Source organism: Triturus cristatus, chromosome 3_1 (genome assembly GCF_964204655.1).
Source record: "Triturus cristatus chromosome 3_1, aTriCri1.1, whole genome shotgun sequence".
Taxonomy (NCBI): domain Eukaryota; kingdom Metazoa; phylum Chordata; class Amphibia; order Caudata; family Salamandridae; genus Triturus; species Triturus cristatus.
The window spans coordinates 583,034,004-583,052,708 of NC_140583.1; the positions used below are offsets into that span (position 1 = coordinate 583,034,004).

Consider the following 18,705-nt stretch of genomic DNA (forward strand, 5'->3'; position numbering starts at 1 on the left):
AGACAGTTTAAAAGAGATCTTATCGTTGCCTGGCTGGTCTAAAATTAGTTGGCTGAGGGAAGTAAAGAGTTTAATGACAGATTTGGGTCTAGAAGAAGCTTGGCAGACTAGAACTGCTCCCCCCAAATCTGTTTTGAAGAAATTGTACTGGGGTTGGGTGATAGACGGGCGAAACACCAATTCCAAGCTGTGTAGGTCTACTGCTGAATTTTTACTAGCGAAGGAGATCCCCTTCTGCGAGCCCTATCTCGATATTATAACAAAACCTAGAGATAGGGCATTGTATTTTAAATTTAGAGTTGGTTTACTTCCAGTGGGTGAACTGACTGCTAGGTGGAGGGTCCCAGCCCAGACTACTTCTGTGTGCCCGTATTGTTTGTCAAAGATAGAGACCGTTCCTCATTTTTTCTTCGAATGCCCCGCTTATGAAGCTCCATGTCGCAGGTGGTTGAAACTTCTCTGTAGAGAGTTAGGCACCAGACACCATAGGCAGGCCTTGCGAATTTTGAAAACGGACTCGCGGCCCCTATATGCCTGCGGCCTGGCGAAGTTTCTAAGCTGGGCATGGTCGATTAGATCAAATAGGCTTTTGAACCTTGTTTAATTCTGGTTTTAAATATATACTCTTTTTACGTAATTTATTGGCGCCTTCGTTTTGTGAATTGAATGCATTCTTGTTACGAATTGGCTCCTTTTATTGTTTTAAAAACTGTTTGTGTATTTGTATTGCTTTTTATGACCTGTTTTTCTGTCGAAATAAAGCCATTTGAAGTGAAGTGAAAATGTGTTTAAAAAAAGGAAAAGTTGTGGCCGCCATCTTGGTACTCTGGGACTCTGTCCCCAAGTCCTAAAAATCTAAAAAAAAATAAGACAGAAGGGGGCAGGGTATGGCCACCCTACCCGCTGGTCCTTTTGGAGGAGTCCCAGAGGGGTCAAACTTTGAAAAACATGCAGATCCACAGTGATGCCCAATGTAACATCTCTTGGGATTCGTGTTTTATCTGTAGCAAATTCCCAGAGGTGTCATTTTGGATATCGCAGTGGATCCACGGAAGCCCCAAATACTTTTTTTTAATGGGGGTTGAATGCAGGGCCTGGCTGCAGGCCAGACCCTGTGCCCAACCTCACACTGCACATGGCCTTTGTCGACCTACCTCACTCCACACACGGTAATAAACAACTTACTTTACGTTAAAAAAAAAAGGAAATTCACTGAAAAAAACAATGGCTAAAGTGACGTTATAGTTAGGAATTGTTATTATATCTTACTTCATAATAAAAAAAACTCGGAAATTCACTGGAAAAAAAATAAAGATTAAAGGGGCATTATAGTTAGGTGAAAATGTCAGTTAAAACATACTGTTTTAATTGAACAAAACCACAAAAATTCACCAGTTATAGTTATCTCGGGTAACTAGAACTCATGCCCTCGTTGTGCACTGCTTCTACCTTCGCATATTACATCACTCATGAAATATTCAATGACTGCATTGATAAAACCCTACGGACTCATTTCAGCATTGATGACACTACTATGCGTGGTGATAGGCAAGTTCTAGTTACTTTAGGACACTTCAGCAACAGGGCCATCAGGAACAAGGTCACAGCCATCCTCGTCTAATTTGCCAGACGAGTGGAATCACGCTGAAGTCAAACCCCTCCTTTAGAAACCGTCCGCCAACCTCAGCAGTCTCAAGAAGTACCGATCCATGTCTCTGCTCCCCTTTCCTGCCAAAGTCCTCAAAAAGGTCATCAACCACCAACTCATGGAATACCTCGAGAACAACTATCTTCTGGACCCATCCTAATCCAGATTCTGCATGCACCAGAGCACCAAAACCATCCTGATTGCAGCCACTGATGACATCATAACCCTCCTAGTCCTAGGGGAAGAGGCTGACCTGACCCTCCTTGACCACCCAGCTGCCTTCAACACTGTGTCCCAACACACCCTGACTACATCAGATCGGAATCTAAGAGGACACCCTCAAATCTATTGCATCCTTCTTCACCAAAAGGACACAGAGAATCTGCCTTACACCATTCACATTGGAGCCCAAGAACATCATCTGTGGCGTCCCTCAAGGTTCAACCCTCAGCTCTACTCTGTTCAACACTTACATAAGCTGCTGGCCAACATCATCAGAAATCATGGACTGCATTTCATCTCCTACACAAACAACACCCAGTTCATCCTCTCTCTATCCGAAGACCCATCCACCACAATGGTCAAATTCCACCTGTGCATGACCAATGTTGCTGACTGGATGGAAAACAACTGCCTCAAGCTCAGCACAGACAAGACAGAAGTACTGATCATCGGAAACAACAACACCTTGTGGAATGAGTCCTGGTGGCCTGCTGGAATGGGACTCTGTCCCACCACCAAGGACCATGCCCAGAACCTTGGCATCATATTGACCATCATATTCTCCCTGTGAACCAGATCAACGTTTTCTCCTCCGCATGCTTCCTCATTCTGTGCATACCCAGAATGATCAAATGGCTCACAGTCTCCACCAGACACACAGTCACTCAAGCCCTCATCCCCAGCATCATGGACTATGGCAACCCCCGTCTATGCAGGAATTGCCACAGACTCATCCTCACCCATCCCAGCCATTCCCACACCACCCCTCACCTGAATAAATCTCCACTGGATCCTCAGCCACAAGAGATGCAGAGCCAGTATATATAAACCACTGCCTGAGTTTCCTCCAGACTCCTGTGCTCCGCCTACCTCTCCCTTGCCCACAACCCTGCATCTGCTGAAGCACCAGTGGAGGATCTTCCTTCTCCTACCTCACTGCAAAGTCCTAGGACAGCCTCCCCCTTAACCTCCAGGCCTCACCCTCTCTCCAGAAATTCAAAAGGGAGCTCAAGACCTGGCTGTTAAACTGATGCCACCGAGCTATGACGTCTCTTTAACCTATACATATATATTTTTGTTTTTTAAATTGAATTGAAGTTATTGTTAAGTGAAAATGTCAGTAAAAACTTAACATTTTAAATAATAAAAACACTGAAATTCACCAGTTACAGTTTACAATGAACAGTATTGTCATCAGTGATGTCATTTCAGATTTCGTATTGATGTGATAGAATATGTCATGAGTGATATAATATGTGCGGTTATAAGCAGTGCATGACAAGGGTGTGAGTTGTGACTCCTTACCACGTTGTGCATTCTATGACTCTCCTGGCATTACTTGTGTCGCCTTACCCCTCAAAAGAGAAGATGATCCATGGAACTGATCCCAAAAGAGCTTTAAGCTTCTACATCGATTGTACCATGGACCATTGGCTGGTTGACCAGTTTATTGTGGGGTTCTCTGGGGCGCAGAATGAAAAGTCTATGCAGAAAGCGGCTCTGTCGAGGTAGATAATCCTCTGCATTAAGATATGCTACGCATTGGCCAAAAAACAAGCTTCAGTAATTCTGAGAGCCCATTCCACCAGTACTATGGCTGTTAACACCGCGTTTGCACACAGAGTTCCTGTCCTTGACACCTATTAGGCAGTGACCTGGGCATTTATACACGTTTACAAAGCACTACTTCCTTGAATATAGAGTTTTAACTTATTGCTTGACGGCATACTATATATATATATATATATATATATATATATATATATATATATATATATATATATATATTCACTGAAAAACCATAGGTTTCACACATGTTATAGTTAGCTGGACATTTTACTGATCAAAAACCAATGAAATTCCCCCGTTATAGTTACTGTAGGCAACTATAACTCACGCGACCGTAATCCTCTGCTGATGCTAATACTGTATTTAGACACTTATTTGCCCATGTCTTCTTCCATTAAATTTTAGCTATACATATATATACAAATATTTTTTTTTCATAAAGACACATATGTCATCAGCAGAGGATTACGGTCGCGTGAGTTATAGTTGCCTACAGTAACTATAACGGGGGAATTTCATTGGTTTTTTATCAGTAAAATGTCCAGCTAACTATAACATGTGTGAAACCTATGGTTTTTTCAGTGAATTTGCAAGGTTTTTTAAATGCTAATTCCTAACTATAACGTGTGTGAAACCTATGGTTTTTTCAGTGAATTTGTACGGTTTTTTAAATGCTAAGTTACTTTACGCCATTTGTGGCGTGCGCGCCCACTTAACGCAGTTCGTTCCGTGCGCGCACGGTGCGCTTCGCGCACCGTGCGCGCACAGTGAGCACGCGGTGCGCTTCGCGCACCGCGTGCCCACGTTACGCTAGATGGGCCATGAACGCACGATGCGCTTCGCGCACCGTGCGCACATGGAGGTCATATGATGAGCATCGTTGTGACAGGTAAAATATATGTTTTGTTCATCTCTGATGAGCCATGCACAAAAGGTGCCCTTCGGGCACCGTTTGCACACGGGTTGGGGAGAATGTGGATATATTTTTTTTTAATTATTATTTCTTACCGTACGCGTACGGTAAGCGTAATCGGCGAAATTTTCGAAAAAATTAAAATTGCCTTTTTTCACTTGGGGGATCGTTGGGGACTCCGTCGACATGGCTAGGTGCTTGGGAGCTGTGTAAACAGCCCCTTTACATGATTTGCACTTTGTTTTTCAACCCCCTGTCAGAGTGCGAGAGAGAAAATGGCGGCCGCCGCTTCCTGGTTTCGACCGATTCGAATGTTTACTAAGATCTAAAGGCCAATCAGAATCGCGCTCGCGCACGCCACCGTACGCGTACGGTAAGCGCACCGTAAGCTGGCTCAGATATATATATTGATTTAAAGGCTATTTTCTCAGAATCTACTGAACATATTTACACCAAACCTACAAAAGGCACTTCCTTGACCTGAGGACTACCTCTCTGCCAAATATCAAGTAATTCTGTTCAGCCGTTCGGGCTGTAGCTGTGTCTAAAGGTCCTATGGAAAAATGCATGGGAAAAACGCGTTTTGGGACCCCCCTTTTATCTCAGCCCCCGCTTGACGAATCCCCCCGAGACTTTCAGGGTAGGAGCGGAGCGTAGCGCCCCACCTATTTTGAAAAATTTGCGAGGATTCGTCAACCGGCGCCAAAGTTATTCAAAATAGAATGTTGCGGATTTCCTATGGAAACGTGGTCCTAACTATAACTACCTACTGGCGACCGCCAGTAGGTAATATATATATATATATATATTCACTGAAAAAACCATAGGTTTCAGGGGCGTTATAGTTAGCTGGACATTTCCCTCGTACAAAACCCTAGAAATTCCCCTGTTATAGTTAGTTCAGCTAAATATAACTCGCGTCCCCGCAATGCACTGCTGATGACGTCACATGTTACATCACTCATGACATGGTCAGTTACATCACTGATGACATCATCCAGTGAGTATGTGTTTCTGTACAGTTTTAATATGTTTAATACATATAGGGGAAGGTCTGTTGAAGAATGAATGGGTGTACAAGTGTGTGAATGGATGATTTTCTAGGTGCGTAACTGACTCTATAAGTGAGTCATTAAATGTATCTTACTGCAGACTAGTGACTAAACTGTGTGAATGTCTGTATGTGTCTGTGTGTTGGTGTATATGTGGCTGCATGGTTTTGTGAATTGCTATATTAGTGTCTATATGGGTTATTGATTGGTTGTCTGAGTATCTGTATGGGTGCCTGAGTGTTTGTGTGGGTAGGGTGTGTGTGACTCTATGCATAGATGTGTGGGTGGGTGATTCTATGGGTGCATGGTTTTAAGAGTGCATCTGTGATGGACTGTATGGTAGGGTGAGTGTATGTATGGGTGTGTTCGGGATTGAATGTATATCTCAGTGGTACATGTGTGACTAACTACATATGTGAAAGGCAGTATATATGCGTGTAAGAGTATATAAGTGGGTATATGTGAGAGTGTGTGATTGTGAGAGTGGCTGTATGGATGAGTGTGTGCTTGTATCAATGATTCTATTAGAGCGTAAGAATGTGGTACTATTTTTATGAGTAAGTGAACTTGAGTGTGTTCAACTGTATAGGTGAGTAAATTGGACTGTGTTTAATTACTTGCACGACTGACTAGGTGTGTCAGTACCTCAATGGATAATTGGCGGTGTGTGAGTGTCTATATAGGTGTATAAATGCATATGATAGTCTTGTACGGAGTGACTGTAAGTATGAGTGACTGTACAGGTGAGTGAGTGGAGGTGTATGTAGACCTAAGAGTTAATGAGTGGGTATGTAGTTATTGGTATTGGAGTATCTATGATTTTCAAAATGGCCGTCTGAAATTTTGAGTCGGTGTATCAAAGGTTATATTAGGGTGTGAGAAGATGCACTAATTTATCACATGGATGATGTCATCAGTGATGTCATCAGTGATGTCATTTGAGATGTCATCAGTGATGTCACTGACCATGTCATGAGTGATGTAATATGTGACATCATCAGCAGTGCATTGCGGGGGCGCGAGTTATAGTTAGCTGAACTAATTATAACAGGGGAATTTCTAGGGTTTTGTACGAGGGAAATGTCCAGCTAACTATAACGCCCCTGAAACCTATGGTTTTTTCAGTGAATTTCTAAGGTTTTTTAAATGCCAATTCCTAACTATAACGCCCCTGAAACCTTTGGTTTTTTCAGTGAATTTCAAAGGTTTTTTAAATGCCAATTCCTAACTATAATGTGCATGAAACCTATGGTTTTTTCAGTGAATTTCAAAGGTTTTTTAGATGCTAATTCCTATCTATAACTTATCTCTGAAGATATCATGAAAAGGATTCTTTTTTAAAAGTAGGGTGCACATTAGTTTTGTGGAAAAGCATCTTTGTGATTGGTTAAGAAAAAGCAGTTTCAACGTGGAGTACATGTCAAAGTATAAAATTTGCTCAGATCAATCACACCTGCTACTTGCATTTGGAAGGCACTGTTCGAACTTAAAACAATCGTCAACTTTTAACCTGCACGTGTCGTTAAATATTCAAGAAAATGTTACAAAAAAATATCGTTAAGTTTTAAAAAATTTATGAACTTTTAACCTGCACGTGTTGTAGAATGTTCTAGAAAGTGTGTTGATAGAATACGTTGCACTTCTGACTTCTATGTGTTGTTGAATATTAAAAAATCGGTTCATATGGAAAATTAAAAAGAAACCAATAGAGAAGTTTTGAAACCTAAAAGAATCAAGGAACTATTCTAATTTATTCTTTACATGTATTTATGTGTGCAGCAACAAAATTATAGACACAACAGCACTAGGAAGAGGAAGAAGCAGGGAGTGGGGGAGGGGGGAAGATGGGCAGAATGGCACACATGCACAATTAAGTACAACACACATATAGACTAACAATGGCCAAAATGAAACACACCAACAAGCAGCACAAGTCACACAACCCGCCAACATCACACCACTGAACAAGCATAGAAGTGAAAACCACGCTGCATTCATACAGGATGTGTACAAAGGCCGTTCGTTGGTGTGGGATTTCTGCGACCGTGGTCATCATGGATGAGATGCCCAGCATGTGGCACATGGTCGAGTTCACTGTGTGTTATGTTGCCAAACGGCTGCACCTCCCTCCCACGAGCCCCCACACTTTTGTACGGTGCGCTGTTGTATCTCGTGCACTCGGACGGCACACCATTGTAATGCCTATTTGCGCATGTCCTGCTACATTCCAACTACAACATCACAGTGCCGTTTGGAGGTGGTGCATGCCAGTTTACAACATCAACTGCTGCGGCTCTTGTAGCAGGCCACACCAGAACACAGGGACACACTTACCGCACTTCCTGTACATGGACATGTCCGAGACACCCCGTTCCCCTTGCCGGATAGGCACACCCCTGCACTGACCTGTGAACCCCAGACCAGCACACGCCAGTTGTGCATGCACGAGGATGCGTGCGTAGCTACACATCCAGGATCACTGCCAACGCTGAGGTGACAGCACACTGTGATGTTGCAGGGCTCGTGCCTATCATGCTAAGACAATGACCACAGAGACACACTTACTAAGATGTGGGTTTGGGGGCATTGGCGGTCCTGGAGTTGTTGAGATGAGTCTTCTGGCCCTCATGGGTATCCCTGTATCATGCTCATTGACTCTATGGTACTTGTGGGTGTTCTGGTGTGGCTCTTGGCTGGGTTCCCTTTCATGGTGCAGGTAGTTGTCCTGCTTAACACCAGCAGAAAGCAGGTGTAAAATCCCTGGTGCTAACGTGTCTTATCGTCTGAATTTGTTTCGCATTGCAATTGGTGTGAAAGTTGTGATGTGATTTTTTTCGTGTGCAGAACAGTATACGAACTGAGCAGTGTATCTCATCAAGATCCAGCACCTGACACACTATTCCCAATCAATATAAATACAATGAGATTTCTTAATAGATTTTGTGTGTACACTGTAAGTGCAGCCAATACCTCAGTGCAATTCAATACAGGATTTTAGTATTTAGAATAAATCGGAAAGGTGCACCTCGTGTCTTTTTGCACGGGAACGGCTACTCTCCATTTCATTATCAGCACTTTAACGGAAGTAAAGTTGAGATAAATCTAACACACTATTCAGAAGTTGGTGCAAACTGCAGATATCACCAGTATTCCAGCGATAAGTCCCCCAAAATTTAACACCATGGTGGACTCCATCAAATAACAGTAATAAGAACAAGAAAGAGTCACCCAGCAGTTAAGAGAACAACCAAAAACGTTATTAATTTTTTTCCAAACTTTATTTTTTATAATAATAAATATATAAACGGAAAACTGTTTTCAAACTTTATTTTTTTAGTAACATATATATGAACAATAAACTAATAATCAAAATGTAACAACAATAATAAAAAACAACAAGGCGGAACACTACTGTGGGGACAATGGATGTCGACGACAGACCTGGAAAATAAGAAAGATTGTTTAAAAAAAAAACAACATGGTATTCTCAACAAAATACCACAAGAAACAAATCACAGATATATAAAATGCATACAGCTAACAACATTTTATAAGTTTAACTTACAAAAACTGTAAATGTTGCCGCTTTAAAATATTTACCGAATCTGAAGAAAATGTTTTGCAGAAGGCACCACACCAACAACGTTTTTCTTCAGTGGTGAGGAAATTTTTTACTTTTTCCAAGGAGCAAACAAAGACCAATGCCACCTTCGTCACTCGCAAGATTTGCCAAAGAGTTCTGTTACGAGGAGATCCTAACAAAAAATACTTGTGCGGCACAGCAAGTATGATGAAACACCTAAGGACCCTTCATCCAAACAATCTTGCACGAGAAGTGTGCAAACAGATGAGAAAAAAGAATCACAAATAAATGTATATTAATAACTTTCAAATGTATACTATTCCATTACTGTACAAACACATTTTATATAAAAACTGACTATGAAACTATAGCCCTGAACCACAAGTGTGACGATCATTAAAACACTACATGCATAGTGCATACTACTTTGAAGCAGTTCATGCCCTAAAGCCTACCTCACTAAAAGACTACATGCTAACTGACTAAATGATTACAGTACTATAAGGAGACACACTGGGTGACTCACAGTGTGTTTGCTAGAAGAGTAGGAATACTAACTAGGGACTGAATCATTAGAGTACTGGAAAGAGAGTGTCTAGGTGAATTTATAAGTGTTTGAGTTTTGGCACAGTCAATGGATTAGTACATGCTGTTGAACGGGTCTCTAGAGGACTGCAAAGGAAGTGACAGGATGTTTCATGGAAGTGTATGGATACTGACTAGGGAATTGAAGGTGTAAAAGACAAGTGTATAGTATGTCAGAACACTTTTATTTGAAGCAATCTATTTGGTACTTAGAAACTGACTAAATAATCAGACTACTTCTAGGACAGTGCTTAGGTAAAACTTTTAAATTTTCAGTTCTGCCACATTGAACAGAATAGTACATGGTACTGCACCTTAGTGTCAAACCCTGACTCATTTCAATGCATAAGCAAAGACTAGCTTCTAATGCTACTAAAACTTGACATCATGAGAGGTTTTAAATTAGTTATCTGTCAGCAAATACACGATGTTACCAAATGCTTCTCTCACAGTGGTTCTCAAATGCACAAAGACTCACAGTGTAATTCTAGACAACAACCACTATACCTAGGAGTTTACCAAAAATCATTCACTACTGTGGAAGTGGTAAGCGAACTGCACACAATCTTCATATTTCAGGACTGCACTTTTGTGTCAAAGCCTGACTCATTTAATCAAAGCATAAGCAAAGACTGGCTTCTAATGCTACTAAAACTTCACAACATGACCGGTTTTAAAACAGGTATATGTCAGCAAATACACGATGTTACCAAATGCTTCTCTCACAATCCTTACCCAAATGCACACAGACTCACAGTGTGATTTTAGACAAGCAACACTATCCTAGGAGTTTACCAAAACTCATTCACTACTCTGGAAGAGTTAATGGTACTGCACACAATCTACATATTTAAGTACACCACATCAGTGTCAAAGCATGACTCATTTAATCAACGCATAAGCAAAGACTGGATTCTAATCCTACTAAAACTTCACAAAATGACAGGTTTTAAAACAGTTATCTGTCAGCAAATACATGATGTTACCAAATGCTTCTCTCACAGTGATCGCAAATACACACTAACTCACAGTGTGATTCTAGACAAGCACCACTATCCCTATGAGTTTACCAAAACTCATTCACTACAGTGCAAGTGGTAAGGGAACTGCACACAATCTACATATTTCACTACTGCAATTTACTGTCAATGCCTGACTCATATAATGAAAGCATAAGCCATAACTGTCTTCTAAGGCTACTAAAACTTGACAACATGACATGTTTTACAACACTTATTTGTCAGCAAGTACACGATGTTACCACACACTTCTCTCACAGTGGTTCCCAAATACACACAGACTCACAGTGTGATTCTAGACAAACAACACTATCCCTAGCAGCTTACCAAAACTCATTCACTACAGTGGAAGTGGTAAGGGAACTGCACACAATCTACATATTTCACTACTGCACTTTAGTGTCAATGCCTGACTCATTTAATCAACGCATAAGCAATGACTGGCTTCTAATGCTACTAAAACTTGACAACATGACAAGTTTTAAAACAGTTTTCTGTCAGCAAATACACAATGTTACCAAACGCTTCTTTCACAGTGGTTCCCAAATGCGCAAAGACTCACAGTGTCATTCTAGACAAGCACCAGTATCCCTAGGAGTTTACCAAAACTAATTCACTACACTGGAAGTGATAAGGGAACTGCACACAATCTACATATTTCACGACTGCTCTTTAGTGTCAATGCCTGACTCATTTAATCAACACATAAGCAAAGACTGGCTTCTGATGCTACTAAAACTTGACAATATGACAGGTTTTAAAACTGTTTTCTCTCACCAAATACACTATGTTACCAAACGCTTCTCTCACAGTGGTTCCCAAATGCACACAGACTCACAGTGTGATTCTAGACAAGCACCAGTATACCTAGGAGTTTACCAAAACTCATTCACTACACTGGAAGTGATAAGGGAACTGCACACAATCTACATATTTCACAACTGCACTTTAGTGTCAATGCCTGACTCATTTAATCAACACATAAGCAAAGACTGGCTTCTAATGCTACTAAAACTTGACAACATGACAGGTTTTAAAACAGTTATCTGTCAGCAAATACACGATGTTACCAAATGCTTCTCTCACAATCCTTACCCAAATGCACACAGACTCACAGTGTGATTTTAGACAAGCAACACTATCCTAGGAGTTTACCAAAACTCATTCACTAGTCTGGAAGAGTTAATGGTACTGCACACAATCTACATATTTAAGTACAGCACATCAGTGTCAAAGCATGACTCATTTAATCAACATATAAGCAAAGACTGGATTCTAATGCTACTAAAACTTCACAACATGCCAGATTTTAAAACAGTTATCTGTCAGCAAATACATGATGTTACCAAATGATTCTCTCACACTGATCCCAAATACACACTAACTCAGTGTGATTCTAGACAAGCACCACTATCCCTATGAGCTTACCAAAACTCATTCACTACAGTGCAAGTGGTAAGGGAACTGCACACAATCTACATATTTCACGACTGCAATTTACTGTCAATGCCTCACTCATTTAATGAAAGCATAAGCCATAACTGTCTTCTAATGCAACCTGACTGATTTTAAAACAGTTATCTGTCAGCAAATACATGATATTACCAAATGCTTCTCTCACAGTGGTTCCCAAATGCACACAGACTCACTGTGTGATTCTAGACAAACAACACTATCCCTTGCACTATATCAAAACACATTTCTTCATCTAGAAGTAGTACTACATTTTAGTATAGAAACATAACATAACTCATTTCACAAATTCATAAACAATGACTGGTTTCTAATTCTACCAAAATATAAAAACTGCACAGTTATCTGTCTACAAACAAATGAAAAACACAAATGCCTATCACAGAATGGTTTCTACATGCAGACACATTGTAGAGAAAAAAAGTACTCCCTACACTTTAGCAGGAAAAATACATTAGTCTGATTAAAATCAAAATAGTCTACATACATCCCCTCACAATTAAATAACTCATCTTTCAAGTTCTTTTGTAGATTAAGGAGTATATCAATCACTCACCATATTTTCTTTTACAGAATCTCTGCACTGTGCACCTCTCAGCAAAAGCAAAGAATGGAAAAGTTTCCCTTTCATTGGTTAAACATTTCAACCCTTTCCAACAGAAATACATTTCAACCCTTCCCCTAATCTACCTTCTGCCTGTTACCATAGAAATAGGTCATGGAACACTGCACTGAGATCACAGGTCACAAGTTCAGCACACAATGTTCCTACAGAAGACAGGAAGTGTGCTTGACTTTTCAACATATCAGCTTATCATATATAATGTTCCTTACAATCTGTTTTTGTTAACCAATAACAATCATACCTTTAAAAAACAAAAATATACACCCTACCTTTCAGTGTAGAAAGTTGTTATACAACCAATGATTTCTTGTCGTTTTTCAAAAAACGTTGCCGTGGATCCGCGCACCCACCGCGAGAGCATCCGTGCATCCAACGCGATATGATGCGCGCACACATTTCGCCGCTTTTTTTTTTTTTTAAAAAGGGGGGCCACAGGGGGTCCTTCTGGGACCCCCTAAGCAGATCTAGAGGGTCAGAGTATTTCCACTCTGCCCCCTTCATATCTTTTACACACTTATTCCCCTTCCATCTTCAGCCTCGCATCTACTGAGGCAGAAAATGGCCGCCAACAGTTCCTGGTTTCGAATGTAGAGAGACGCTCGACAGCCAATTAGCATTCAGCGCGCGATCGGGAGGTTGCGCGCTCCGTTCGGGGAGGGTGCGCTTACGGTGCGGGTACGGTCCGCAGATCCTCCGCGGCCATAGATATCACTAACTGTTTTACCCTAATTTTCTCAGGAACTACTGAACAGATTCACACCAAATATGCAAAAGGCACGAGTCCGAACTGAGGACTACCTCTTTGCCAAATTTGATGTCATTCCGTTCAGCGGTTCGGGCTGTAGCTGCGACAACAGATCCTATGGGAAATTGCATGGGGAAAACGCTTTTTGGGACCCCCCTTTTTTGTCGGCCCCCGCTTCACGGATCACTGCAAAACTTTCAGGGTAGGAGCGGAGCGGAGCTGGCCAAAAGTTTGGAGAATTTCGCGAAGATTCGTCAATCGGCGCCAAAGATATTCCCAATAGAATGTTGCGGATTTCCTATGGAAAATACATCCTAACTATAACTATCTACTGGCGACCGCCAGTAGATAATATGTTTCTCAAATTTGTTGTGAACGTTTGTTAAAATTTGTCCTTCACTGTGTCTTATAGACAACCCACTGCAAATTGTTTATCACAGTAAGAGATTCAGGATCAAACTGCAGTAAAATGTGCATATGTAAGCGTATCTCACCAAAATATATTTTAGAGTGTGAGGATACCACTGAAGTGTAGATGTTAATGTACAATTAAATAAATGGTAATCATTTGAAATAGTCCTCCAAATTTATATCAAATTTATAACTGTCATGTGTAATATTTGTGTGCGTCTATACATGACTATTTCATAAACACTGTTGTTGCTTTTCAGGGATCAACAAATTTACCAAGAAGCTCAGAAATCCTGACTGTATTGACAATAACGAGTTATTAGATTTCCTCTCAAGAGTTCCATCTGATGTTCAAAAGGCAAGTAATTCTCCAGTATGGTGACAGAGACATCTTACAGCCCTAAAGCCTTTGGTTTTGTCACATGTTTGTTGTTCTTTTGTTCCACTAGAATGGATACTAAATATGAGTCTACTTTAAGAATAACTGCAAGTTCATGACCTACTTTTAGTGTCTAACATGGGTACAATATTCCTCGGTCTCACCACATATTAAAGCATAACTAAAACACCAACTATACAGTAATTGCTGAACAGCAGTGTATAGGCCGGGCGTGTTCATGTATTTCTTAGTATTCTTTAAAAAGTAGTTTTTGGGTAGAAAATTAGCGTTTGCTATTGAACCCATTATGCTATTGTTGAGGTTTCCTCAGCCTTGAAAGTCAAGAGTTTGTGTTTGATATTGTTAGTGTCTATGAAATGTTTGTGATCAAAGAAGCTGCATCAGCGTTCAATAACACGGTATTGGATCTCCTAAAAGATGGGCGTTTTTCTCTGGTATTGTCTCCTTCGCAATCCTAAAAGAACCTTATTTTTCAGATGAATTCATTGTTCATGTCTCAATGCATTTTGCTCACTGCAGCATCATATTAGGGTATATTCACAGTGGGAAAATAATTCAAAGCCTCAGAGACTAGCTTAATCCAAAATAGTGCATTTTTAAAATGTATTAGAGTTTTTCAGAAGGCATCTTTTCGAGTAGTGAGTATCGTGCAAAAGGAATATGCCTCTCCTCACTGAGTTGTTCTTTCATCAATCCTATAAGTGGTTAATGAGCAATATATTTTTCCTTTGAGGAGTTAATAGATGTATTACCCCAAAATATAAAATCATAAAAATACGCACACATTTGTCTGGCTGATACTCTCACACAGACACAAAAGCAGATATCAAAGGTGAGGGTAGCGTCATTTTTCTTGAAGAATATTTTTTAAAAATCCACTCACGTGGGCTTGTTCAAGGAATACTTATGTACTGACCATGAAGTTGTGGAAATTGTACCTGTGGAACATTAAGCTCATGTATGATGGACCGTTGTACTAGAAAGTTGTGTGCATATTTGAATACTGACTAGATTGACAAGAAATGTGATTCCTGCAAAAAATATATAAATGTATTTTGTTCTTCCTAGTGTTATTAATATGAAAGGTTTATGTTGTATTCTTACATGAAGTAGATGCTGATAGCCATGTAAGTTCTTTAGTACCTTTATTCCAGTTGTACAGCAAGTTGGTTTACTGGTACATCCAACAGGTAGAACAGGTAACAGGTTAAGGTAAAGTAGGTTAGCCCAGTAGTTAGTCCTTGGTAACATGCCACAGCAAACCCCTTTGTAGTATCAAACCCCACCAGGAGCAGCCTGCCTGCTGCTCAGCCCATCTGTAACTGTCATACCTCACCCAGTCAGACTCCCAACGTTCTATGCATCACAGCACTCTCAACATTCTACTCCAAACACACACTGTGGCTGATCAGCAGGTGAACTAGTAAACTGCAAGATATGAAAATACTATGCAGGGCATAACATGTCCCCCTTCTTTTAAAATGAAAAACGAAAGTGACATTTGTACTATGGAAATACAACAATGCTATATGAACAAACCATACACAAACGAAAATATACTTGTAATAAAATGATTCAAAACTCAGATGCCTAAAAGTGTTAAACAACACGAAAGATTCAAAGGCAATAAAAAGAATAAAATAGATTGAGACAATAAATAAGCAAAAGGGAAACAAACCCTACGACCCAACCCAATCTATAAAACATTCTGATGCATAATGCACATATTGCCAAATCTCTATAAAACATTCTGATGCATAATGCACATATTGCCAAATATCAAACATAGCAAAATTACCCATGAAAAGAATGAATCAAAACCAGGGATGTGCAAAAAAGAACATCACGAGAGATAATGAACCATTCAAAGTAGAGAACGGACAAAATACAACAATTGTAAAATTGAGTACAACAACCCATCCTCTCCCAAAAACAAAATGAAAAAGTGTCATTGCGTTAGACAACAGGTAACCACCCTGCCACTGAATTTGGGTCTAACTTCCATGCATGCACTTCCTGAGTAGGAATGACCAAGTAAAGCATGGGACCCTTCCAACGCATACCAACCCTATGTAGGAGTTATGCACGACATATTGGGGAAAAAAAACATGACCTAAAGAAATCTCATTTGTCAGAAACCCAATAAACAAACCCAGCAAGTACAATCCCTAATGAAAGGGAACAAATGAAAAGCAAAGTTCCTAGCATAAGGAAACTTACCTACGATGTGAAGATGATTATAAAACCAAACCTTCACTCCTCTTGTGAGGTACAAAAACTTGGGATTATGACCCTAAAGTCCACCCTAATATAAGGGTCTAAGACTATAACAATGAATATGGGACCATATAACTAGAATCTAAACCAACCCTGTGAGAGTTTCCACCAGTTATGTTAACTGGTGGAAACCATGAAAACATGACCCGCGTCCGGGTTACCAAAAAGAACTAATCTGTAAACCTTGAATGGGAACAATACCCCTAAACTCACCTTAGTAAAGGCTGCGTGAAACGCACTATGGAAAGGGGCTAGTACCCAAACCATGACCATCCCTCATGTAAGGGAACTGTGAGTAGAAATCACACTCACCAACCCGCCTCAATAAAAAGGCCGCGTGTGCCGCTTAATGTGTACCAAGACCACATTCCCACCCCAGAACAAGGGTTCCAATAACTCTACATGGGAATGAAATAAAACCAAACCCATACCCAAACTGCCCACTAACAACTCTATTAGGGCATCCCTTGCGTAAGGGCACTAAACCTGTGGAATTAGAACCACTGAGGTCGAAACACCTCAACTTTACACTCACTAACTAAACCAGGCAAACATGTAGCCTCTGCCCAATAACACCACTAAAAGAGCACTATAACTACGTAATGAGCATAAACAGAACCACATCCCTGAAACTAGGGATAAACCTGTGATTACCACCCCGACATTATATATCCCACCCATATACAGGGAAGCGAAGACTGTGGCATATCACTACACTTAATAACATTCCACAAAACTTGCAAGTACACTAAATGGAATACATCCTAAAACTGTGTCTCACACCGGTGAGCGATCTCTCACCCGAAAACATTTCCACCGTTCATGTTGAAAAATCACCAACGCTCCAAATAGTCACTGCATAATGTTCAGCCCCAATGTTCTGAAACAGGAACATTCTCTGAATTTAACTTTCAAAATGTCCAGCGCCAAAAAGTAGATCCAAGAAAATTTTTGCCACCGGATACTCTTAAAACTGAAGGAACCATAAACTTCCACTCACCGCTGGTGTACCAATCAATCACCTGGATCATCAGCAGCCCGCTCACACACCAGTTGAGACGACCTTCTCGATCATCTTCGTGCTTCAAATAACTTTATCAAACTTAGCGCACATGAAAAAAAACTGGTTGGCAAAAATTGTGTGGTTGTCAGATAGTAAATGTTCATGCCTCAAAATGGCGGCACGTTTTTACACACCGCGTCGAGTGGCTCACGGCATGCTGTGTGTGCCAAGCGTCCAAACAGGGATTGCAAGACCAGGAAGACGTCATAGCAGACAGCACGAAGCCAGCAGCGTCTTCCTGAAGGTAGGAACTCACGCGCCATACAGAGCTCGTGCAACGTTTGTATTCAAAAATAGGCAGGCGGTTGGAAAACACCGCGACTCTAAGGTCTCAGAAAGGACTAAAAACCCATGACAAACACAAAAATAAGTCTCACCTGCCACTCCAAAGAGAGACTCGTACTCATCCACAACTTGCCAGTGTCACTGCATATCACACACTTTCCTTCGTGTGAATTCTCCACGCTGAGAATGGCCCACAATGCTCATATTTCTTTAAAACCACATCGTTGTGAGAGGAAACAACCATCAGATCCATCAAAAACATTGTAGATCCTTGTACCAAATCCACGTAAAACCATGAGGTAAAATCGTTTTTTCAAGCACATGAAAACCACCTCCAGATGTCAGACTTGACGTGCGCTGTAACCCTCATGCACCTCCAAAGTAACGCCAACACCAGGCATCATCAAAATATGGCGTTAAACAGCAGTCCATGTTTGTCTTGATCTTTGCTGCGCCTAAGTACTTGTAGACAAATATTTCCAAGACATTCACTATCCTTTTAGGCGCAGAACTTGTGGGTGTACACACAGCCACACTGTACAGCACTCTGTTGCTGGGGCCGTCCGATGTACAGGACACTGGTGGGGTTGCGAAGAGTGCTGTGCCACTTTCTTTTGTTGCTTGTGTCATCTTGAGTTACTCTTTTTGTTGCGCTGTTTGAAATTTCTTCTTCTTGTTCCTAGATCATCTCCAAGGGCATGTAGGGCAGTGAGTAAGTCTCCAACTCTCGCTCGTCGCCAAAAATATGTTGTATTCTTACATGAAGTAGACGCTGATAGCCATGTAAGTTCTTTAGTACCTTTATTCCAGTTGTACAGCAAGTTGGTTTACTGGT

The 18,705-nt window shown here is 40.8% G+C and overlaps 1 protein-coding gene across 3 annotated transcripts in view; it reads left to right on the plus strand.

Moving 5' to 3' along the window:
• The window catches only part of MCTP2 (multiple C2 and transmembrane domain containing 2), a 765,697-nt gene that overhangs the window by 718,674 nt on the left and 28,318 nt on the right, over positions 1–18,705 (plus strand). For all 3 annotated transcript variants that reach the window (XM_085644499.1, XM_085644501.1, XM_085644500.1), the window contains one exon: positions 14,106–14,203. In XM_085644499.1, the coding sequence (XP_085500625.1) occupies positions 14,106–14,203 (98 nt within the window). The remainder of the gene's footprint in view (positions 1–14,105; positions 14,204–18,705) is intronic.